This window comes from Ursus americanus, chromosome 20 (assembly GCF_024610735.1).
Source record: "Ursus americanus isolate L20-20 chromosome 20, mUrsAme1.1.p, whole genome shotgun sequence".
In the NCBI taxonomy this organism is placed as follows: domain Eukaryota; kingdom Metazoa; phylum Chordata; class Mammalia; order Carnivora; family Ursidae; genus Ursus; species Ursus americanus.
Window position 1 is genome coordinate 34,965,444 of NC_142146.1, and position 25,145 is coordinate 34,990,588.

Here is a 25,145-nt window from a genome sequence, read left to right on the forward strand (position 1 = left end):
AACAAAGCTGGAGACATTACACTACTTGATATCAAACTCTGTTAAAAAGCTATAGTAATCAAAGCAATATGGTTTTGGCATAAAAACAGACACAAAGATCAATGGAACAAAATAGCTTAGAAGTAAACCCACACATATATGGTCAATTAATTTATGACAATAATGAATTAATATGATAAACAATGTTTCTTCAATAAATGGTGCTAGAAAAACTGGACAGCCACGTTTAAATTAATGAAACTGGACCACAATCTTACATCATACACAAAAATAAACTCAATATGGATTAAAGACTTGAATGCAAGACCTGAAACCATAAAACTCCTAGAAGAAAATATAGGCAATAATATTGCTCCTTGACATTGAACTTCATGGATTTTTTGAACTTGACACCAAAAGCAAAGGCAACAAAAGCCAAAATAAGTGCAACTACCTCAAACTAAAGTTTCTGCACAGCAAAGAAAACTGTCAACAAAATGAAGAGGCAACCTACTGAATGGGAGAAAATATCTGCAAACCATTTATCTGATAAGGGGTTAATATTCAAAATAGCCAAAGAACTTATACAATTCAAAACCAAAAAAAGTCTGATTTAAAGATAGAGAACCTGAACCTTTTTCCAAAGAAGACCTACAGCTGGCCAACAGACACATGAAAAGATGCTCAACATCACTCATCATCAGGGAAATACAAATCACAACCGCAATGATATACCACCTCATACCTGTTAGAATGACTATTACCAAGTGTTGGTAAAGATGTGGAGAAAGGAGGGGCGCCTGGGTGGCTCAGTCGTAAGCGCCTACCTTCGGCTCAGGTCATGATCCCAGGGTCCTGGGATCGAGCCCCACGTCGGGCTCCCTCCTCAGCAGGAAGACTGCTTCTCCCTCTCCTTCTGCTTGTGTTCCCTCTCTTGCTGTGTCTCTGTCAAATAAATAAAATCTTAAAAAAAAAAAAAAGATGTGGAGAAAGGGAACCCTTGTACATTGTTGGTGGGAATGTAAATCGGTGCAGGCACTATGGAAAACAGTATAGAGTTTCATAAAAAAATTAAAAATAGAACCACCAGCAATTCCACTTCTGGATATTTATCCAAAGAAAATGAAAACACTAATTCAAAAACATACACATACTCCCATGCTCACTGCAACATTATTTACAATAGCCAAGACATGGAAGCTACCTAAATGTCCACTGATGGGTGAATGGGTAAAGAAAATGTGGCATATACACAATGGAATATTATTTGGCCATAAAAAATAAATCTTGCCATTTGCAAAAACATGGATGGACCTTTAGGGTATTATGTTAAGTGAAATAAGTCAGAAAAAGATTTACTGTATGATCTCACTTATATGTAGAAATCTAAAAGAAAAAAAAAAACCATAAAAGACAGCAAAAAAAAACAAAAGATGCCAAGCTCGTGGATATAAAGATCGGTGGTTGGAGTGTGCTTGGGGGGTGGAGATAGGGAAAGGGGATCAAATGGAACAAATTTCCACTTATAAAATGAAGTATTGGGGATATAATGTACAGCATGGTGACTCTATTTAATAATATACTATATTACATATTTGAAAGTAGCTAGGAGTGGACCTTGTTCTCGTCACAAGAAAAAAAATTATAACTGTATAGTAATGGCTGTTGACTTGTGATCATTTTGCAATATATACAAATATCAGATCATTGTTAAACACCTGAAATTAGTGTTCCCTTACCTCAAAAACAAAAATCCAAAAAATACCCAGAAGCATTCCAGTTGCCTCTTGTGAGTACATGACAAAGCCTGTACACTAAGATTCCTCTGCCTTACTCCACAGGCAGAAGAGGGAAGGGCCACTATTTTCTAAGAAACTCCAATACACCTGACTATTCAGCATCCTAGTCCTTAGTTGGTCAGAAAAAACAATGGAGGTAGGGGGTTGAGGTGGTCCTATGCGCAAGCACTGTTGAGAATGAGAAGGGGCAGCTGAAAGAGAGGCAACCAGGGTAGGCTCAGAGAAAGTAAGAAACCCCAAAGCACAGTAGTCCAAAGCACTTCACAAAGGCAAACAGCCTCTTGATACTTTCAGGGCTTGTGATTAGCATACGATAGTGATTACCTGTAATAATGATGCACTAAATATCTGCTACGAGCCAACACTGTTCTAGATGGTCCCCTAAATAGTCTATATCTTCTGTTTTAAAAGTAGGAAAATGGATCAAACACTTCAGATTTTCAGTAAGAATGATTAAAATATATGTCTAAAAAAAAAGTAAATCTCACTTTCTGACTTTTTGCATCTTACAGATTTGAATTTTTTGTTCCCATGGAAGAAGTAAAGAAGAGGTCGCTAGATGTCGCCGTGAAAAACAGTAGGCCGCTTGGCTCACACAGAAGGAAGGAGCTGGGAAAAGTAAGTACAAGCGGGACTCTTGGTACTCTGTTCCCCCGGCACTCTGGAGCTCATTGGTGGAACACCTTGCAGAAATTCTGATGGGATCATCTGGCTGTTACCAGAACTGGCTTCAAGGAGGTTAGAGCCTCACTGGGAGGTTTTTGGGTGTGTGTGTGTTAATATTGTTGAAAGTAAAACAGATGTGTAAATTAATATAATAAATACTATTTTAACAAACTGGAGAATCTATCCAAACTCATCACTGCACAAGTATTTGAACATCTATTAAGTATTGTTTTGATAAATACAGCACTGTGTGAAGCTTGGGTCTCATATCAAGATTTTTGTGGAGATGGGATTTTACTTAAAGTAGAAATAGAGAAAATATAATCTTCAGGAAGATGCCACAGACAAGAAGAATGATATTTGTACAATACTCTGCAGTTGTATTTTAATAAACACCTTCTTATAATCATCTTTTTAAGATCCTGCTTCTATGATGTAGGTGAAATTATCCTCATTTTTACAGTTGAGTCAACTATTGTGTCCAGCTTAAAATTACAAATCAGTTCATGAGTAAAGGCGAGTTGTTCTCTCAGTAACATTTATAAATTCTGAGTTGTAACTCCAAAGAGCAGTTCACTGAGGTCAGTGTCTATATTGCCCTTCTGGAGAGGTTCCATGTTGAGAGCTAAAAGAAAAAGAGCTCCTGCTCAAAACTGAAACCCAAGGAGGCCCTTTTTATGATCAATTCCATTTGTCCCAATACGTTTCCATTTAATGCAGTTTTTGGAAGGAAACTGATTATTTGTGTTTGTTTAGGTACTGATTGACTTATCAAAAGAGGATCTGATTAAGGGCTTCTCACGATGGTAAGTGAGCCCTTTAATTTTATCACACTGATTTAGTACTCAAGACATTGTCTCGACAGCTGCACATAACCTTTCTCCAAAATTCTTCCTTTTTCAGTACATGTCAGCTTCTTTGCTTATCAAGGAAGGAGACACATTATCATCTATACTTAAGGCTTTTCTGCCTGCAGTTCTTAATTACCCAGCAGACCTCTATAAGCTCTAGCCTTAATCCTGGCTGGTTGACTTACAGAGAGATGGGTTCTCCCAGTCCCACAGGGGCTTAGGCTGGCTAGACGAGGCTGCTTGTCCTGATGCTGCCACCACAATACACTCTGGATACTAACACAAGTCCAAACCCAACTGTCTTACAGGTATGAGCTGACTCCAGATGGACAGCCCAGAAGCTGATGAGCACCCTTACCACCTTGTATTAAAATGTGTACATATGTATATTCTGTAATTTAAATCAGAACAGCCATTTGAAAATATATACATACATTTTTGTGTGAAATTTAAGTACATGACTGGATAATATTAGGAAGAGGTAAACGTATATAAAAGCAAGTACTGCTCTCTCGGTTGGATTTAATTGTTCAAATCCAGAAAGAAATGGGGTATTCATACCTAATAAATTATCAGAACCTCAGTGACGATTTCTTTTTGTACGTAATTACATACCATATAACTTGGAATTTGCCCAAATGTATATGTCAAAAGTGTCCTGTCTCAGACATAAGGGGTAAAGGAGGTCTGTTCCTGGAGCAGCTACCAGTATTCCTGGGAAGTGACTGACCAAGGCTTCTTTTATGGAAATAGAAAGTGATACACACCAAAAGTGCCAAAAGCCACCACCACGTAAGCCCTTCTGCTACTTCTGCCACCTCTGGTACTTCGCTGCCTGGAAATTTGTTCCTGTATCTAGTGTAGAACTAAAAATGCACCTTTCTGATGGCAACAATGTTATAATGATATACCTAAATACTCCAATGTGGGATGGCCTGGCCCCAAACTCCAGCATGTAGCATCATTTCCATAGGAAAAAGCAAACCAAACCCCAGGCCCAGGTCTACATCTCCACTCCCACAGCGGAGCACTAGAGACTGCTCCAGATTTTTAGTGCCAGAGGAAAAAGGAGCTTCTGTCTCTCTCAGATGGTTTGGCAATTCTATTCCACTTTTCTAAGGTATGGCTTTACACCTAAATAACATTTAAAAGCAAAATGTGTAAATTGCACAAACAAGTACCTCTTTTGCATTTCAAACTTTATAACACCAAATATTCTTATCCTCTCTGATGTTATTCTAGAGCTACTGTTGAGTTCACATCCTTTTCTCTTCACTCAGGCAACAGTCCCTGCCATCAGTTTCCTGTTCCCCTCCCCCCACTGCCTTCACTGCCTCTTTTCTAAAGAAGGGTAACATCTTAAAGTTTGTTGTGTTACTCTCACTTAAAAATTATCTATGATTTCCTGTTTTCTACAAGAATAAAACCCACTCCTTAATTTGTCCTGTAGACCTAACAATATAGTCCCCAGTGTTTTGCTACTTTATGTGCAGATGCTCTATTCCAGAATAGTCTCTATATCATATCCTGTCTACTCAAACCCTATCCTCTTTCAAAAGCCTTGTCTCAAACCCACCTCTTCTATTACACCAGTCCACACTGAAATGGTCTCTCCCCCCAACTCCTACAGCATTTACTGTCAATACTGTGTATTTTTAATAATTCCCTGCCTTGTAACATTTAATTTTTAAAAGGGCTTATTAGATATCTATGAAGGTCACACACTAAGCAGCTACTCATATTGTGTTTGAAATTTATGTTTCTGTTTACTGTCCATCCAGCTGAACTAAGTTACTGTAGTTGATTTTCAACCCCCATCATCCAAGACTATGCTAAGTACATGGTAGATGTGTAATAAAATTTGTTTCTGCTAAGATTTCTATTTTGAGTAACAAATTCTCATAACAAAATCAGGGAACTGATGCCTGTCCACTTCACGATGGCATTGGAATGTTCTCTAAATACATGTGCCTTGAAAATGGCAAAGCATCAGAGACGGTTAAGGGAATGCATCATGTATCACATCCTGCGTATTAGCAACCCTAGAACAACTTCTGTTTAAGATGGCCAACAAGTGAAAACCTATCCTTCCAAATACAGAGAAAACCTACTTAAACCATGAACGGCATTTATTTTAAACATGGCTGATTAAGAAAATAAGGTAAATTTCCTGGTGATGGTCCGAAGAGGAAATTTAAAGCAGTTGAAGGGGAGTTTAAGTGTTGACAGGAACCAGAATTTTAGCATACTCTAGACAGAAGGCAAGGCTTATGTTAGGGACAAGAAACCTGAAAAGTTTTGTATCAGAAAACACCTTGGCTGCCAATGAGGACAATGAATGGCTGGGTGGAAGCAGTCAACTAATCTGTCCTACAGGAACTCAGGGTCTGAGATTACACACAATTGACTTGGTATAGAAACCCCAAACCTTGAAACTAATGTGAAAATTGGTTTAGAACCTATAATCACGAACCTGACATAGGCAACCACAAAACTGGCTGGTAGGATTGCCACGCCCATGTGGGACCACTGCAGCAGTTAAGCCCCACTAAAAGAAGTTCATGGGCAAAATTATAAATTTGGAATTTTAAAAATATGAAATACATGATAACATCAATCTGAAAAATGGCCTTGAGATGTATTTCAGCAAGAAAGAAAGTGTAATATTCAGAAGTGGCACATGGGAAGCAATGGGGAGCAAAGAAATCCACAAAATGTTAACCTAAGTCTTGACTGCTTACAAAATATAAACAGGCAAGCAACCAAAAATTTTTGTAAAAACTGGGTTCAAAAACACAGTGGCACTAAAATGCTGGTATTAACATTTTAAAAAGGGACAAGAGGGCTGGTTCAGTGGAAGGTTAGTGTTCAGGTCGTAATCTTATTTAGGAAATTAAAGATAGTTTTGTATTTTAAAAATATAAATTTGGGTCAGTTACTAGCTTATCACCTCTCAGCTCCAAATTAACCTATCTTTGCAGCACTTTGGTGATTCAGGGGGACACCAGACTTGTCTCCTTGCTAGGGGGCTTGATGTTAGGCTTTCCTAATAGAGGGCATTGGAGAGACACTGCAAGGCCAGAGGAGCAAGAAAAAGGGGCTTTTCTTTTCTTTTTTCTAGTGATGCACTGTTTTTCCTACTGTTTCTACTGTTTTCCATAGCAGCTAGCTGGTGGTTGTGTGAAGGCTGTTCTCTGTCACTGAGGCACCCCTCACAGTTTACCCTTGGCTCACGTTCTTGGGCTCTGCCACAATAACCATGGCCTTCATGGTTCAGCAAGAGCCAGCAAGTTGGATTGTTCTGTTTTGTTTCATTTGTTTTTTCCCACAAATAGGCTTCTTCCTATGGCCGCCAAAACTCTCCTCAAAGTTTTCAATCTCAGCCTAGTTGGAAGGCAGTCTTCCAAATTTCACAATTTCTTTCTTCACTCTCCTTTATCCCTGAGGGTAGCCCTGAGGGTAGTATCTGCTTTCTGCAGTTTCTGTTCTGTACCTCTTAGAGTCCTCTTTTATCCCCTTTTATGGTAGTTAACTATCTTTTACTAGTTAGCAATTCTTGTTTTAAATTTTCCTGTTAGCTACCTATGCAACGTGATTTGTCTGCCGATTGGGCCCTAAGTATATATTTAAAATTTTAAGATACTCAATAAAATAGAGTAACAATAGAAAAATCAATAGAGCTGAACTATAAAACTTCTAAATCAACAGTGGAGAAGAAAAAGTCATAGAGAAAAATCAACCCCCCAAAAAATAAAGGAAAAAAAAAGCACAGAAAAAATGATAATTAGGAAAAAACAAAAGAAGATGGTCAAAAGACCTCTAAATATATTTACAATCACAATAAACCAACTACTAAAGCCTAGAATGTCAAATGATGCTGGGAAAACTGGACAGCTACAGGCAAAAGAATGAAACGACCACTTTCTTACACCATACACAAAAATAAACTCAAAATGGACTGAAGACCTAAATGTGAGACCTGAAACCATAAAAGTCCTGCAAGAAAATATAGGCAGTAATCTTTTTGCTATTGGACTTAGCAACATTATCCTGGACATGTCTCCTCAGGCACCGGAAACAAAAACAATTAAACTACTGGGAGTGCATCAAAATATAAAGCTTTTCGTCTGACTCTTAATTTCAACTCAGGTCATGATTTCAGGGTCATGAGATTGAGCCCTGTGTTGGGCTCTACACTCAGCATGGAGTCTGCGTGAGATTCTCTCTCTGCCTCTTCTCCTCCCCCTGCTAGTGCAAGCTCGCACTCTCTCTCTCAAAAAAGTAAATATTTTAATAAAAATGAAAATAAAAAATTAAAAGCTTTTGCACAGCAAAGGAAACCATGGACAAAGCAAAAAAGCAACTTACTGAATGGGAGAACATATTTGCAAATGATATATTTGGAAAGGAGTTCATGTCCAAAATACATAAAGAACCTATACAACTTAACACCAAACAAAAAAACAATCCAATTTAAAACTGGGCGGAGGACCTGAATAGACATTTTTCTGAAGAAGACAGGCAGAGGGCTGACAGACACATGAAAAGCTGCTCAACATCAGGGGCAACTGGATGGCTCAGTAAAGCATGTGACTCTTGATTTCAGGGTCATGAGCTGGAGCCTCATGTTGGGCAGAGATAACTTTAAAAAAAAATAAGCTCAATGTCATTAATCATCAGGTAAGTGCAAATCAAAACCATAAGGACATATTACCTTTACCTGTCAAACGGCTAGTATGAAAAAGAAAAGAAGTAACAAGCTTGGCAAGGATGTGGACAAAAGGGAACCTTTGTCCACTGCTGATGGGAATGTAAGTTGGTACAGCCACTGAGGTTCCTCAAAAAATTAAAAGCAGAAATACCATATAATCCAGTAAATCCACTACTATTTACCCAAAGAAAATGAAAGACTAATTTGAAAAGACATATGTACCCTATGTTTACTGCAGCATTATTTAAAATCATTAAAAGCAAAATTTTAAAAAAAGCAACCCAAGTGTCCATTGATAAATGAGTAAAGAATATATGGTATATATACACAATGTAATTACTCAGCCATAAAAATGGATAAGATTGTGCCATTTGAGATAACATGGATGGACCTAAAGAGTATTATGCTAAGTGAAACAATTTAGGCAGAGGAAGACCATACGATTTCACCTATATGTGAAATCTAAAAAACAAAATAAAGGAACAGACAAAAAAAAGCAGAAAAAGATCCATTAAATAGAGAGCAGGTAGTTGCCAGAGTGCAAAGGTGGGGGGGGATGGGCAAAATGGTGAAGGGGAGTAGGAGGTACAGGCTTCTAGTTAGGGAATGTATATGTCACAGGGATAAAAGCATGGAAAATATAATTAATGTATTGTTATAACACTGTACGGTGACAGAGGACAGCTACATTTGTGGTGAGCATATTATAATGTATAGAGTTGTTGTATCTCTATGTTGTACACCTGAAACCAATGTAACACTGTATGCCAACTATAGTTCCATTAAAAACAAAACAAAACATACTGTATGGTGACTAACGTAATAAAAAATTATTATTAAAAAACAAAAAAACAAAACAAAACAAAAACAACTCCAGGTGATTAGACTCAATGTGATCAGGCAAAACTATACAGCTATAAGATAACACAGGAGAATAACTTTACTACTGTGACTAGGGAAAGATTTTATAAGACACAGAGAGCGAACACTAAACTATAAAGGTAAAGACCATACATCTCTATACTAAAATTGGGTTCTTCGGTTCACAAAAAGAAACTACAGTTGACCCTTGAACAACATGGGTTTGAATTGCATAGGTCCACTTACATGTGGATTATTGTTTCATAAATACAGTACAGTACTATAAATGTATTTTCTCTTCCTCACGATTTTCTTAACATTTTTTCCTCTTACTTTCTTGTAAGAGTACAGTATAGAATATATACAACAGGGGCGCGTGGGTGGCACAGCGGTTAAGCGTCTGCCTTTGGCTCAGGGCGTGATCCCGGCGTTATGGGATCGAGTCCCACATCAGGCTCCTCCGCTGTGAGCCTGCTTCTTCCTCTCCCACTCCCCCTGCTTGTGTTCCCTCTCTCGCTGGCTGTCTCTATCTCTGTCAAATAAATAAATAAAATCTAAAAAAAAAAAAATATATATATATATATATATATATATACATACACACACACACACACACACACACAACATACTAAATATATGTTAACTGACTGCTTACATGATCAGTAAGGCTTCCTTCTGGTCAACAGTAAGCTATTAGTAGTTACATTTTTGAGGAATCAAAAGCTATACACAAATTTTTGACTGCAGGGGGGCAGGGTGGCACCCCCAGCCCCCACGTTGTTCAACAGTTGACTGTATAGGAAAATGGAAAGAGGACACAGAATTGCAAAAAACATTTGCTACACATATAACTGTCAAATGGCTCATTTCCAAAATATATAACTCTTACAAATCAATATGAAAATGAACAAAGGACATACCTAAGCACTTCAAAAAAGAAATACAAATGGCCAAGAAAGGAAAAGATGCTTAAGTTCATTCATAATCACAGAAATAAACATTACAACCATAATAATAACTCTATACACTACAATGGCAAAAAATTAAAAATCTGACTTACCAACAATTGGTCAGGATGTGGAAAAGTGGAAACTCTCATACATTGATGGTGGGAATATAAATTGGTACAATCACTTTGGAAAATAGTTTGGCATTTTCTTCTGAAGTTGAAGGTAAGCATTCCCTATCAAAACTGCCACAATGTACAACTCCCAAGGCTCCACTGACCTCATTATCTATAGGAATATTACCTCCAATGGTATGGTCCACAGCCCCTGCGGCAGTATACGTAAGTGGTTTCCCCTAGGGCCCAGCAATTTTACTTCTTGGATATTGATTCTAGAAAACTTGCACACAAGTGTAAAAGGAGGTATATAAAAGGATGCATATACATAACAGCAGTTCACAATAGCCAAGAACAAGAAACAACCCAAATATCAATTGCCAGAACAAACGGACTGTGTAATATTCATAGAGGAATACTAGACACCAATGAAAACAAAAACCTGGACTAACAGACAACAATATGGATCAATAGTATAAAAATACGATTGAACCAAAGAACAAACATTAAAAAGAATATGATTCACCATTTTTATACAGTTCAAAAACAGGTAGGGGCGCCTGGGTGGCACAGCGGTTAAGCGTCTGCCTTCGGCTCAGGGCGTGATCCTGGCGTTATGGGATCGAGCCCCACATCAGGCTCTTCCGCTATGAGCCTGCTTCTTCCTCTCCCACTCCCCCTGCTTGTATTCCCTCTCTCGCTGGCTGTCTCTATCTCTGTCGAATAAATAAATAAAATCTTTAAAAAAAAAAAACAGGTTTTACCTGTTTAGGCATACATAAAAGTGGCAAAGCTATTTATAAAAAAGAAAAAAAAAAGGAAGAGACTAACATAAGTCAGGCTAATAGTTACCCCTTGGGAGAAGGGACATGGGGGGTGTATCTTGGAGTGCTGGTGATGTTCTATTTTTTTATTGTTGCATGGGTATTCACCATATAATCATTCATTATACTTGACATTTATGGTTTATACCATTTTTAGCATGTGTTATATTTTACAATAAAAGAGTAGTAAATAAATGAAAAAGGAAAAATAAATATCCAACAACTATTAAAAGGGCAAACCAGCATTCAAGGTGAAATGCATGAGTAGCAACAGAGTTATTAATTGAGAAAATATTATCAACTATGAATTTATGAGTACATGTAAATAGGCTTGAAATACATAAAACAAATTTGACAAATCCAGAAAAATTTCAGTATCTCCCATAAACTAACAAGAAGACAAAAAAGTTGATAGAAATGAAGTAGATTTAAACAATTTAATAGCAGTATATATCAAATAGAGATGAAGCTTTTTTTAAAGCAACAAGTGGAATATGTATAAATGTCACCACATAGAAAATCACAAAGAAAGTTTCAACAAATTCCAAAGACTTAATACCAAAAAAAAAAAAAAGTTCTCTGACTACGACGCAATCAATTAGAAAAAATAATGAAAAGACAACCTAAGAAACCCTATATATTTTCAGACCTAATACTTCTAAACTTCCACTTTTAACCAGGATGGAGTAACAGATACCAAATTTACTTCCACCTGTACAAACCAGAAACAAAACAAAGAACAGACAAAATATATGAAAGTTTTCAAGACACTGGATATCAGGTATACGTCCATACAAAGATCTGAACAAGATGTTTATAGCAGTTTTATTTGTAGTAGTAAAAAACTCAAAATACCTAAAATTTCCATCAATAAGTGAATGGATAATCAAACGGTGGTATATTCATACAATGGAATACTACACAGCAATAAAAAGAAATGAACTGTTAATAAATGAAACATGCAAAAATCTCAAAATAATTATGCTGAGTAAAAGAGGACAAAAAAAGAAAAAACTTTTTAAAATAAATTGTTTGATTCCATTTACATGAAATCCCATAAAATGCAAATAAGTCTATAGTGACCTAGAGCAGATCAATTGTTGCTTAGGGGATAGGAGGGGGCTGGGTAGGATTACCAAGGGCAAAGAGATAACTTTTGGAGAGATGAGGTATGTTTAGTATTTTGATTGTGGTGATGGTTTCATGGGTATATATATGTGTGTGCATCAGAACTTATCAAATTGTATACTTTATGTACAGCTTATTAGTCAATTATATATTAAAATGTTTTAAAAAGGAGCTAAACGATAATTGCAGTACTTTATATTTTAAATAATTAAAACTGGGTATAAGTAGAGCTGACAGAGAGAGTCTGCAGTTCTTCCACCTAGTGGCACTGTCCCACTCAGTGACCCTCCAAAAAAACTCTGAGGCCTCTGAGGAAGAGTTTAAAAACCTGTTTTAAACTAAGAGCTAACCAGAGGCTCTTAAACTAGCTAACAAAATTTAAATTAACATAAATTTTAAATTACATTTCTTCCTTTCAAATACCGTTAGATTTACAAACTGCCTCACAGCAATTTCTTGGAGTAATCTAATCAACTCAGAGTATTTACATTATTGAATATCCAATTACTTTGTCTACTTAACCCTCAAAGACACAGATTCTTTCACAAATTGTGGGCTACAGTTTAGAAATGTAACTGCAGCCTAACAAAACAAAGAATTTTAAATCTAGAAAGAGCCTAGGCCTGCTACTTATAAAAGAACGGCGAGGGAGGGGGTGCAGTAACACTGGTCCCTTAAAAACTCAGACTGAATACTGAGAACAGAGAATGAGCAGAAAGCAGCAAGAAAAGTATTCTTATATAAAATAAAATACAGCAAGGCTCAGCCTTGTAAGAAAATAAGATTATTTGTGCATAATATAAATAAGTCACTGAGGACACTTATATTTGGAAATTCTTCACAAAAACTTTATTTAAGATTTCATGTCCTTATAAAAAGTATATTACATCAAGATTGCAGAAAGATACTTTTTTAAATGAGACTACTATCTACTCATCTATATTATGTCATAATTCATTTTCTATCCTAACACAATGATAAAACATTTTTTCCTTCTTCCTTTTCTTCCTCCTGCTTTGAAAAGGCAACGCCATGAGGGATATCTTAATTGAATGTGCCATTTCCTTGCCAAGAAAGCAATCAGTTCTTATTGCCTGAATTCAAGAGAGCCACCGGCAATCCTTGTTCCCAGAATCAAAAAGGTCACTAAACCCTCAACTTAAATACAACCATTTTATTATTTGCAACCCCTCTGAATTTGTTTTACTCACACGCTATAGTTTAAAACAAGTCTTAAACTTTAAGCACTGAAGAATTCCTTAAGAAATGTTTAAAGGACTTAAAGTCAACTTACCACTTTAGCTTACAATGTTTTCTATATAAGAAGCTCAAAGTTAATAAAAATATAGATGGGAAGGACCCAATACTAAGAAGGGGATGAATTCTGAGAGTAAATATGAATACATTTATAACCCTTGTCTCAAAGCAAGATCAATCCTACAAAATACTCAGAATGTTAAGAATGCAATTTACACAGTAAAAAATGATTTGATTTGTTTTCAGTATGAAAGTATTTTTAATTTCTTTACTGCAGGTACAATGGCATCCAAGTCATCAATTTCTGTAAGAAAAACAAGAATAAGGAAAGAGGAGCTTTATCTAGTGATAGGTTCAGATGAAATGAGAATCTTTAAGCAAAGCAAACCTCAAACGCAAAAGCAACAACACTAGCACTTTCATGCACATGAAATTTTTCTGTAATGGTGATGATAAGAGTGTCACTGATTCAGACACAGATGCTTCACAGGGCATCTGCGTGTAAAGCTACCATATACCTAAGTATCCTCTGACTCTCATATTAATCTCACTAGCAGTGTGCTCTTATTAAGAGATCCTACTGGCCACATTTGTGATATGTTATTGCTGCTTTAAATCTATGTAATTACATGGGTGAGCCCACACGGTGAAATCCTAGGTAAAAACTGCCTCTTTTCTGGGTCCCCGTCTGAGCGCTTAATGATTTCTTCTCATGGAACATAGTCCTCTCCTTAATTCTACTGGAAAAATTTCTCATTAGATATTAGATGAAACATATCTATCTAATAAAAAGTGTGAGGCAAAGTACAAATTTCAGATGCAATGTGTTGTAGAGCTTACTTAACTGGTCCGGCTTACCGGATCAACTAGTTCAGGTTCTTCTCTGCCAGGTTCCCTGTGAATTTGATTTTTCTTTCTGTCTTCTTCCAACCAGCCTGTTAAATTCACTGTCTGAAAGCTCCTGGACCCTGGAGAAGCAAGGTCCTTTTCTCTCATTATCTAGGCTCCAGCCCTACAAGCCCCAGTGGCAAGTTCTCTAGATTCTTACCACTTTTTTCCACCTTATTCTGCTAGGCCACTGTTTATAAACTCATTTTCCTTTATATAAAACATGCTCACTTCCTCCATGTTTAGCTGAATTTTGGTTGCTTTTCCTTTAACCTAAATGGATAGCCGATGCTACTTAAGCCCCTGACTTCAGTCAGAATACTTATCTAGATCCACTTACAAAGTGTCAAGGTATCAGAAAAAAATATAAGCAAATCTCCAACAGAGAATTTGATTCACACCTTGCATCATAATAAGATCAAGTTATTCCCTGAACCCCATTCTGAAATCACACCTGTTTTCTCACTAAATGAGATATCTGCCTTATAAATGAACCTTACAGAGAAGGATATTGGCTAATGTGAGAATATTCTCAGCTAATCACACCACTTATATGAGAAAAAGTCCTTCTCCACATCTGGTATTCAGTACAACACTCTGTAGCTGATGCTTAAAATGACATCTAGTAATAATAAAAATAGTTATGTTTGCCAAACAGATTTAACTTTCCCAATGTTAAGTGTCATATATAATTCCAGAATTTCAACTGTGACATAAATACAGAGTTCATCTGCAAGGGGACATGGCTTCTTGAAGTGAATGACCCCCCATGAACCAAGCTGAGTGTCATAATACCTGAGAGGAAGTTTCTATAGAAGGATTCTAAAATAAGTGCTACCCGCACACCTATTAAAATGTTTATTAATGATGAGAACCTCCCTGTTTAAACTGCTACCCCAAAGCAAGTAAGATCATATTATTCTATGAAACGAGGGTCTTCGAGATATGAGGCAACATATTTCTACAATTTCATGTCTCATCTTAAGTTTAGCTTTCAAATTACATTTTCCCTTGCTATGATCTCTTCAAACATATGAGCATGCCTAAATCACATTCAGTCACTGTCGCCCTTGCTTCCACAGTCTACATAAAACTGGCCACAAAACTTCCTTTATGTTTACCAGGCTAGATATTCCTAGTCTTTTCATTTATTCATAACAAATTTTAATTTACTCATTCCCTTATCTTCTACTAAACCTCATTTCCTCTTCTAATTTATTTTTTTTTTATGTAAGCTCTCTGCCCAATGTGGGGCTTGAACTCACGACCCCAAGATCAAGAGTTGCAGGCTCTTTCCACTGAGCCAGCCAGGCACCCCTCCTCTTCTAATTTAATTTCCTATGTCAAGGAGGCATTATTTAAAAAAAAAAAAAAAAAAAGTCTTTCAAATTATATAGAAAAAAAATTCACCAGTGAATAAATACTTTAAACCTTAGAGTGTTCTTAATAGTAAGATAAATTACTTTTACAGCCATATATAATCACACTTAAAATAAGAGCCTTGGGTCTCTATTTTGCCTATGATTCCTAAGCAAATTACATTTTTTTCCCCTTTAAAAGATAATACTAATAACAAAACCTTCAATCTGACCAAGAATACATCTTTTCCCTTCTACAGATTTATAAATTTGTCTTTCTTTCTACAGATGTTTACTTTACATTACTTCTTATCACCTGAGAAAGAAATTTAATTTGTATATTTTAAAAAACACAGTAGGTAAGTTCTATCTTAAAAAAAGAAGGAAGAAAAAAAAATTAACTAAACACCTTCAAGATCATAAATTCTACAAAAATTTCTAATTAGTCCATACCAGAGTCAGGGTTAAACTGGGCCTAGCCAGAGTAATACCATTTCTCATTTTATGGTTTCAAAATAAAGGCAGCCCCTAGCTCTTTAAAGGATATGTGCTTCTCTGTTTTGTAGACCAACCTCAACCAACTCTAATTACAAGTTAGGAGTGTATTTCCAGAACTGCTAGTGGTTTTTAGACACTTTCTACCAAAACACTCTACGTAAAATCACTAATACGGCGACTAAGGAACACTCATTCCTCAAAACCACTGACATCTTAAGACTCGAAATTTAACCACCAACAACAAAGATCTTACCTAAGATTTCAAGTAGATCATTAGTAAATGCCTGAAATGCTGGGAAAAATTCCTCATGTTCTTCCAGTTTGTTGATAATGCTTTTAAAAAAAAATGCACAGTTTACACTGAATTTCCAACTTAAGGTTCTTGCATCTGATTGAAATAAAACATTTTCAAAATGGAAAGAAATTTCCTAATTTCAATATAAATTTAATAATCATTTACTGCAATCCTTCCTTTTTAAGGTCTTTTTTCATCTAATACCACTTTTCTAAAAAAAAAAAAAAAAAAAAAATCTCTTATTATCAGTGTAAACATGTGTTCCTAAAGTCAAATTTAACTTTCCTAAAGTAGAAATCTTTCCATTTAGCTTGAGAATTTTTAAGAGACCTCGCTTTTTAACATTTTCTAAAACTTGGGGGTTTTTTTGTTATTTTTTTAAGATTTTATTTATTTATTTGACAGAGAGAGAGACAGCCAGCGAGAGAGGGACCACAAACAGGGGGAGTGGGAGAGGAAGAAGCAGGCTCCTAGCGGAGGAGCCTGATGTGGGGCTCGATCCCATAACGCCGGGATCACGCCCTGAGCCGAAGGCAGACGCTTAACTGCTGTGCCACCCAGGCGCCCCTAAAAATTGTTCTTTTTATATCCCATATTCTATTAAACATTAAGTATCAATCACCAGTATAAATGTGGGAAGAGGAAAAAGACTAATAGTGAGGTATATGTTTCTTTTAAAAGCATCAAGTATTGGAAAACTCAAGTGTCAGAGCTTCCTAGAAAACTCTCAGAATATACGGAGTAGGTGGTATATGTACGTGTTCCTCTTCCCATATGTTGCAGTATATAATTGCGGGGGGGAGGTGGAAGAGTTGCTTTAAGTATGGCTATGTTTCCATATTTAAAAAAAAAATCAGGTTTTATTTTAGAGAGAACTAGCTTTAAAAAAAAACTCAACATTCATCTTCTAATCAAATAATAAATACACTGTTAGCAATTACTAAGCGATCTATGGTAGTGTACTAAAAATGGTACTTGTTTATCTATTCTGAACACTAACATGAAGTTGCAAACAAGGTGTGAATTTCTCCATATATAATTTCCCCTGGAAACAGGCTTATAGCAATAATGCTGGAGTCCTGAGCCACTCTACGTAAACCTACAGGCCCTATAATCTATTTTTATCTTGAAAATGCTTGGCATTCTCTCCATCAATAAGGTTCGTGAGATTATTTTAGATTGTCAAATTATTTAAAAGATGCTATCCCAAACAGGAAAGGTAAATAACTTGTGAAGTTCTGAAAGTCTTTAATTTCACCAATCCAAGCATTGTGGAAGATACTTTTTAAAATAAATACCTTTGGAGGTCTTCAGGTCCCAATACCTGCATAACCTGTTCATTCACATCCTCATTAACCAGCCTACACAATTTTCCAACTGTGTTCACCAACATACACAATGAGGATGAACTATCTGAAAGAGAAATAAAACGATATTTTAAAAGACAATTTCATCATTATTAAATCAAATATTTTATGCTTTAGTTATCCTTAATTTTTTTACTTTTCAATTTTTTAACCTACTTGTTGATTTATTAGGAATTAAACGGGGGCCAGAAAGGACAGAGTCATCACCTAATTCTAAGAGTTCTTGGAGGTTTCTCACAGCATTGTTCATTTCTCCAAGCCTAGTATAAACTTCATTCATTCGAGGATAGACTCCATTTAAAGAAGGCACATCAAATAACTTTTGGAAGTGAGAAACAATAGCTTGCAAAGTTTTTAAGTTTGGCATATTGCTGTCCTGTCCAAAAGAGAGGGAGAAACAGGTCACATGTTAAAATAATCCCAAGACTTTAAAACTTTAAAAGAGAAAAAGAATATTAGTAGAACAAATATCAATATCTTTATCACTATCAGTTTTTAAGATAAGATTACATTAAAATGTCAACATTTACATAAGTATTAAGCATTACCTTTTCCTTATTTTCAACTTCTTCTAACATGGTATCTACTATAAACAACAGATCTTCAATTCTGATACCTTCATTTTCATCCTGCTTTTTTAAATTATGCCAAGGCACCAGTTCTGCAGATAGTATCTTCAAGGACTTATACAAATCCTTTATAACAAAAGAAACAACATGGTATTATTGACCTTAAAAAAGTTTTCATAACAATGCTAATAAAATATAATTATCCAGGCAGGTTTAATATATATAAACCATCATCAGTACTTTTTCAAAAATACCATTGCCAATCTAGAAAAAGTCTGTTAAATGTGTTTTCTCTAGGTAAATATAAGGCTTACAAAAAACATGATATATTGACTATCTCAAATCTGGGTATTTAAAGTAATGATGTTATTTGTTAGTAGTGTATGTTATTTAAGTATTTTTGAACTATTGATGGATAAAAAATAAGCTTATCCTTTATATTTTGGTCTTGAATAATTTTGTAACATTTATTGAGATATAATTCACATAAAATTCATTCTCTATAAGTGTTCAATTCAGTAATTTTAATCAGTTTACAGAGATGTACAACCATCACCATTATCTAATTTCAGAATATTTTCATCACCACAAAAAGAAATCCCATACCCATTTGCTGCCATTCCCCATTCTTTCCTATCCCCAGCACCTGGGTCACTACTAACCTACTTTCTGTTTCTATGGATTTGCCTATTCTGGGCATTTCACATAAAGTGGAATTATATAATAAGTTGCCTTTTGTGACTGGCTTTCCTTCACTTAGGATAATGTTTTCAATATTCATCCATTACAGCATTTATTTCTAGGCAGGTTTTAATTTGAAAAAATAATTAATTTAAAAGATTCTAAATTAAATTAATTCTATTAATCGTCATGACAGCCTGCTTAATTCTCTTGGACTAGACAGGTTCTCCTAATTTATTTTAAGCTGTGCACAACGGGCAAAGCTACTGGAAGTTTAAAACTGTTCAACAGATAAACATTTACTGCGCATCTATGTGCATGGCACAGTGCTTGGCCCTTTAGAACACTGCTGTCCAAAAGAAATGTAATATAAGTCAGAGTAACTTTATTTACTTATTTAATAGGATAGTTGAAACACAATGTTACATTAGTTTCAGATACATGACTTAGTGATTTGACAAGTTTATACATTATGCTATGTTCATCACATGTATAGCTACCATCTGTCCCATTACATCACTATTAAAGTACCACTGTAAGTCAAAGTAATTTTAAATTGTTGAGTAGCCACACTTAAAGTAAAAGGAAACAGGTAACATTAACTTTAATAATATATTTGGTTTAACCCACTATATCCAAATATTATCATTTTAATACATAATCAATATTTTTTTTTCTATACTAAGTCTTTTAAATCTGGTAGGTATTTTAAACTTACAGCACATCTCATTTGAGACTAGCACATTTTAGGTGACCAAAAGCTACACGTGGCTAGTGATTACTATATTAGACAGTGCAACCCTAAAATACAGAAAGAAGTACAGGAAATTCTTTTTCCAACACTTTTAGTCTTCCACTTATTTATCATTCTCCAGTGAATGCCCAGACCTCACATACTGATATCTGTAACCTCTCACTTGTTAAGAAGGCAATTACTATTTCAGCAATTCAAGGCAACACATCAATATCAAGTGAATGTTTTAAACAATAAGTGCCACTAGAATTTGAAGAAGTCGTAGGAAGTTGCAGCATAAATACCTTCATTAACCAGTGCTCCATTAACAAGGTGCAATTATAAAGAAATGGTCTTCAGTAAAAAGCACACCAAATACAAATTTTGCTTGGGAATAAAGTATTAGTTAAGATAAAGAGCTGTCGTGGTCTACTTGGCAGTGACACGATGGTTGTCCATCAAGCCCTGAAAAATCTAAAGGAGGGTCTCTTACGTTCTCCACATTGCTCAGCTGTGGGGATGTAGAGGTACAACCAATGTCCTGTCTCTACAGCAGGCCTCTGGAGCACTGGGGAATGAGAAAGCCACAAGGCACAACAGCATACACGGTTGGGAAAGCAACAGTATCTAGCTGAACTTTCCCAGAAAGGTGGGCGGGAAGAGAGGAAGAAAGCAGACAGCTCCTTCATGCCTTTCCAACATCCTACTCTTTTAAGCCAAATCTAACCTGAGAAAAAAAACTAATCTAGGAAGATGGTTGTCCCAACCTTAAAGGCTACTACAATATAGAAAACCTTTCATATAAGGCCACAAAAAACTTACGTAGTTTCTCAATTTGGATTCTGATTCTTCAGTAATAAATATCTAAAGCACTGCCTAAAATCCATGAGTTACTTCAGTGGCAGAGCCACTAAATTCCTCTCAGCGATCCTCAGAATATTCTGATTACAAAGTGTTCTCTCCTTGTCTCCTTCTACTGGAAAAACTATACAGAAGCAAGAACTCACCACCACTGTAAAGCTTTTCTTGGGGGTTCTTCTTCCTTCAGAATCTGGAGTGCAAGTCATCTACCTCATTCACTTGGCACTTCATCACGGGCTGTTTTTTTGCTTTTAAGATTTTATTTATTTATTTGAGAAAGAGCAAGAGAGCGCAAGCAGAGGGAGGAGCAAAGGAGAGGGAGAAGCAGGCTTCCCGCTGAGCAGGGAGCCTGATGCAGGGCTTAATCCCAAAATTCTGGGATCATGACCTGAGCTGAAGGCAGATGTTTAACCAACCAACTGAGCCACCCACGTGCCTCCTTTCATGTGCTGTTTTTATGGCATTCATTTCCTCGAATGATATCCTGAATGGTTAAATTTTATTTCTTTTTTTTTAGTAAGTTTTCTCTCCAATTTTTTTTTAAAGATTTTATTTATTTATTCGACAGAGATACAGACAGCCAGCGAGAGAGGGAACACAAGCAGGGGGAGTGGGAGAGGAAGAAGCAGGCTCATAGCGGAGGAGCCTGATGTGGGGCTCGATCCCATAACGCCGGGATCAGGCCCTGAGCCGAAGGCAGAAGCTTAACGGCTGTGCCACCCAGGCGCCCCAGTTTTCTCTCCAATTAGTCTGAATCTTGTGTTCATTTTTTAAAAAGATTTTATTTAATTTATTTGAGAGAAAGAGAGCATGAGCAGGGGAAGAAGCAGAGAGAGAGGGAGAGAGAATGTGAAGCAGACTCCATGCTGAGTGCAGAGCCCAATGAGGGGCTTGATCCTACAACTGCAAGATCATGACCTGAGCCAAACCAAGAGCTGGATGCTTAACTGACTGAGCCACCCAGGTGCCCCATGTTCACCTTTTCTGATTACCTCCCCAGTGCCTTAAACATAGTAAATCATCAGTAACTATCCACTTATTTGATTCTTCCTTTTGTCTCCTTTCTCTTCTAGTCTTTTACCTTCTCTTAGGAAGGCTGGGCATGTTCTAGCCCCTCTTCCTTGAGAGGAATTGAAGTGGGGTTAGCACAATGGGGCACCTGGGTGGCTCAGTCAGTTAGATGTCTGGCTCTTGGTTTTGGCTCAGGTCATGATCTGATGGATCATGGGATCAAGCCCCACATTGGGCTCCCTGCTCAGCAAGAAGTCTGCTTGGGGATTCTCTTCCTCTGCCCCTCCCCCAACTTGCTCACTTGCTCATTCTAAAATAAATAAATAAATCTTTTTAAAGTGGTGTTAGCACTATTTCCTCCTACTGGGAAAACCCCCTGACAAGCAGTGACTGGTTTTACATAATTAACCACTAATTATTTACCCTCTGTTAAGATATAAACTGGAGACTTAGGTCTATAAGATAGGTATATTAATCTAACACTATCACTCAATTAAAACGTTTTCTATTTTATAGCTGTACCTGATTCCTATATAAAAAGGGAAGGAGAAATTAGGCTGAATGTGAAGATTCTTTCATCAGTTACAGGTATGTTTTCATTGATTTTTTAATTTTTTTTTTTTTTTTTTAGATTTTATTTATTTATGTGACAGAGAGACAGCCAGCGAGAGAGGGAACAGAGCAGGCGAGTGAGAGAGGAAGAAGCAGGCTCCCAGCAGAGGAGCCCGATGTGGGACTCGATCCCGGAACGCCGGGATCACGCCCTGAGCCGAAGGCAGACGCTTTAACGACTGCGCCACCCAGGCGCCCGTTTTCATTAATTTTTTAAATTCAGTGTCATCATCTTCATTTTGTTGTCTTGGAATTTGTTATTCTGCTTCACTCTTTGACAAATATTAAGCACTCATTATGTATCAGGAGGTTCCTTGGGATATATCAGAGAATTAAAAAAAGGTGAAACTCATAAAGCTTATACATTCTTACGTGTATCTTCTGTATCATTTATACTTCATGCAATAAGGCTTCTGTTGGCAAATACCGTTACTGAATCGCATCTTCATGAACAGTGGTAGTGCTATATATTTTAGTTACTGAAAAATCTAAAGATCGGGGTGCCTGGGTGGCTCAGTCGGTTAAGTGTCTGACTCTTGATTTCAGCTCAGGTCATGATCCCAGGGTGGTGGGATCTAGCCCTGTGTCAGGCTCCATGCCTCCACGGAGCCTGCTTATGATTCTCACTCTCCCTCTCCTTTTGCCCCTCCCCTCCCTCTAAAAAAGAAAAAAAAAGAAAGAAAAATCTAAAGATTAAAGGGAACAGAAACTATTAATGACTTTAGCAATTCACCTTTCAGTGAACTACTCGAGAAAAAACTGAAAAACCTGAAAATACATGATAAAGAATGCATAATAACTAGAAAGTGAAGAAATTTTTATCTTCCATGGATAAATAGAATAGGTAAAAGTAGTACTGGCTGCTACTGAACTATTAACTGTTCTACAGAATAGGCAGATCTGGACAGTTTTGAAAGAAGGAAAATGATCTAAAATATAAAGAGGAAGAAAAAAAAACCCAATTAAAATGGAATGAAGGATAAAACATTACATCTTAAGGGGAGTAAGGGCCACGAAAATCTGTAGCATGGATGAGGAAGATGAAGGTAGAACAGGGAAGGACCCAGAAGTGCAAAACAGATCTACTACAGATTTTCAACATGGCAACAGGCCTAAAAAAGTCTTTAGTAGAACTTTAGAGGGGGTAAAGCTTATATAATGACAACATCAGATAGGTAGTACTTAAAACTGATACGGTAAATAGCAAGTTCCAAGTTTTAAATAAGCTAAGCTTTACAGCTAAAACAAACAAAAAATGAAGCCTAGTCCTATTAATAAAGCCCAGAGACTCCAATAGATTTTCAAAGCATGTAAAAAATATTCAACCCCTTACCTTTAGGGAAGTCAGTTGGTCTGCCCACATTTCTATTATAGGAATAAGATGCTCAAATCCACAATCCTGAACAAGATCTTTATTAAAATGTTGGGCTCCTCCTTTGCTCTGTTTATAAATTATTACTGGAGCTCTTGGATTGTGAACAATTGAATTGATGCTATTTAGAACCTTAAAAAAAAAAAAGAATGTTTTTAAGTTGAAATGTTTATCATAGTCTTATCAAAGTGCTTTAGGTTAAGGCAGTGCATTAAAATGTCAATGTATGATCATTTTCAGAATTAATTTTTTGCATTAAGAGGTTCTTTAATAGGACTGACACTTTTAATGTTTTGGAAATACAGCAGTTTTATCAACAGAATTAAACATGTAAGTTCTAATGAAAACCAGAGACTTCAAAGAAAAGCTAAAATACATTTTCAAATGATTTGGACTTTAAAGTATATTATGAATATCTATTATAATCCACACAGGGGGAAAAAAAAATCATCAATACACCCTTAGCTAGCGTCTCACATTTCTCTATCTCCTCATATTTAAGCTAAATCACGTGTTAGGGGGCGCCTGGGTGGCACAGCGGTTAAGCGTCTGCCTTCGGCTCAGGGCGTGATCCCGGAGTTGTGGGATCGAGCCCCATATCAGGCTCCTCTGCTGGGAGCCTGCTTCTTCCTCTCCCACTCCCCCTGCTTGTGTTCCCTCTCTCGCTAGCTGTCTCTATCTCTATCGAATAAATAAATAAAATCTTTAAAAAAAAAAAAAATAAATAAATAAATCAGGTGTTAAAAGGGGGCATTTCCTGTTGTTTCGTAACTTCAGTTAAAGTTCAAATGTTGGAAATGTTCAAAGAACTGTAAAATACTGAAGAAAGAAACTGAAGATGACAGAAATAGAAAGACATTCTATACTCATGGATTGGAAGAACAAATACTGTTAAAATGTCTATACTACCCAAAGCAATCTATGCATTTAATGCAATCCCTATCAATGCAATGCAATGAAAAGCATTTTTCGGAGTGCTATAACAAATAATCCTAAAATTTGTATGGAACCACAAAAGACTCTGAATAGCCAAAGCAACCTTGAAAAAGAAACACAAAACTGGAGGCATCACAATTCTGGACTTCAAGTTAAGATCACAAAGCTACAGTAATCAAAACAGAATGGTACTGGCACAAAAACAGACATCTAAATCAATAAAACAGAATAGAAAACTCAGAAATGAACCCATAATTATACAGTCAATTAATCTTCAATGAAGAAGAAAAGAATATCCAATAGGAAAAAAAGGTCTCTTTTCAGGGAAAACTGAACAGCAACATGCAAAAGAATGAAACTGGACCACTTTTTTACACCATACACAAAAATAAATTCAAAATGGATTAAAGACCTAAATGTGAGACCTGAAACCATAAAAATCCTAGAAGAGAGCACAGGCAGTAACTTCTTTGACATTAGCTGTAGCAACTTCTTCCTAGACACGTCTCCTGAGGCAAGGGAAACAAAAGCAAAAATAAACTTTGGAACTACATCAAAATAAAAAGCTTCTGCACAGCGAAGGAAACAATCAACAACACTGAAGGGCAACCTAAAGAATGGGAGAAGATATTTGCAAATGACATATCTGATAAAGGGACATATCCAAAATATATAAAGACCTTATACAACTCAACACCCAAAAACCAACCTAATTAAAAAATGGGCAGGATGTGGGGGCAATCTGGCTGTGACATCTGTCACCCCACTGACCGCCAGGGTTGATTCAGCTAATCTGGTTGGCTAGGCAAGTATCCCCCTTCCTCC

At 36.4% G+C, this 25,145-nt stretch overlaps 2 protein-coding genes across 13 annotated transcripts in view; one reads left to right on the forward strand and one right to left on the reverse strand.

Moving 5' to 3' along the window:
- The window catches only part of ESYT3 (extended synaptotagmin 3), a 44,786-nt gene extending 40,908 nt beyond the window's left edge, over positions 1–3,878 (forward strand). Inside the window, exons 21-23 of one of the 2 annotated variants that reach the window (XM_045791855.2) lie at positions 2,291–2,396; positions 3,201–3,250; positions 3,604–3,878. In XM_045791855.2, coding sequence (XP_045647811.1) covers positions 2,291–2,396; positions 3,201–3,250; positions 3,604–3,640 — 193 coding nt within the window. In that variant the 3' untranslated portion in view covers positions 3,641–3,878. Of the gene's footprint in view, positions 1–2,290; positions 2,397–3,200; positions 3,251–3,603 lie in introns of those variants that run through there. The other variant, XM_087870222.1, reaches the window with a different exon arrangement.
- CEP70 (centrosomal protein 70) overlaps positions 944–25,145 on the reverse strand; it is a 90,666-nt gene continuing 66,464 nt past the window's right edge. For 8 of the 11 annotated variants that reach the window (XM_087870229.1, XM_087870224.1, XM_087870226.1 and 5 more), the window contains 7 exons: positions 23,346–23,516; positions 18,094–18,240; positions 17,702–17,921; positions 17,477–17,591; positions 16,137–16,216; positions 13,998–14,107; positions 944–13,443 (listed from right to left, as the gene is read on the reverse strand). In XM_087870229.1, the coding sequence (XP_087726355.1) occupies positions 13,408–13,443; positions 13,998–14,107; positions 16,137–16,216; positions 17,477–17,591; positions 17,702–17,921; positions 18,094–18,240; positions 23,346–23,516 (879 nt within the window). In that variant the 3' untranslated portion in view covers positions 944–13,407. The remainder of the gene's footprint in view (positions 13,444–13,997; positions 14,108–16,136; positions 16,217–17,476; positions 17,592–17,701; positions 17,922–18,093; positions 18,241–23,345; positions 23,517–25,145) is intronic. The other 3 variants (XM_045791856.2, XM_087870231.1, XM_045791863.2) reach the window with 3 other exon arrangements.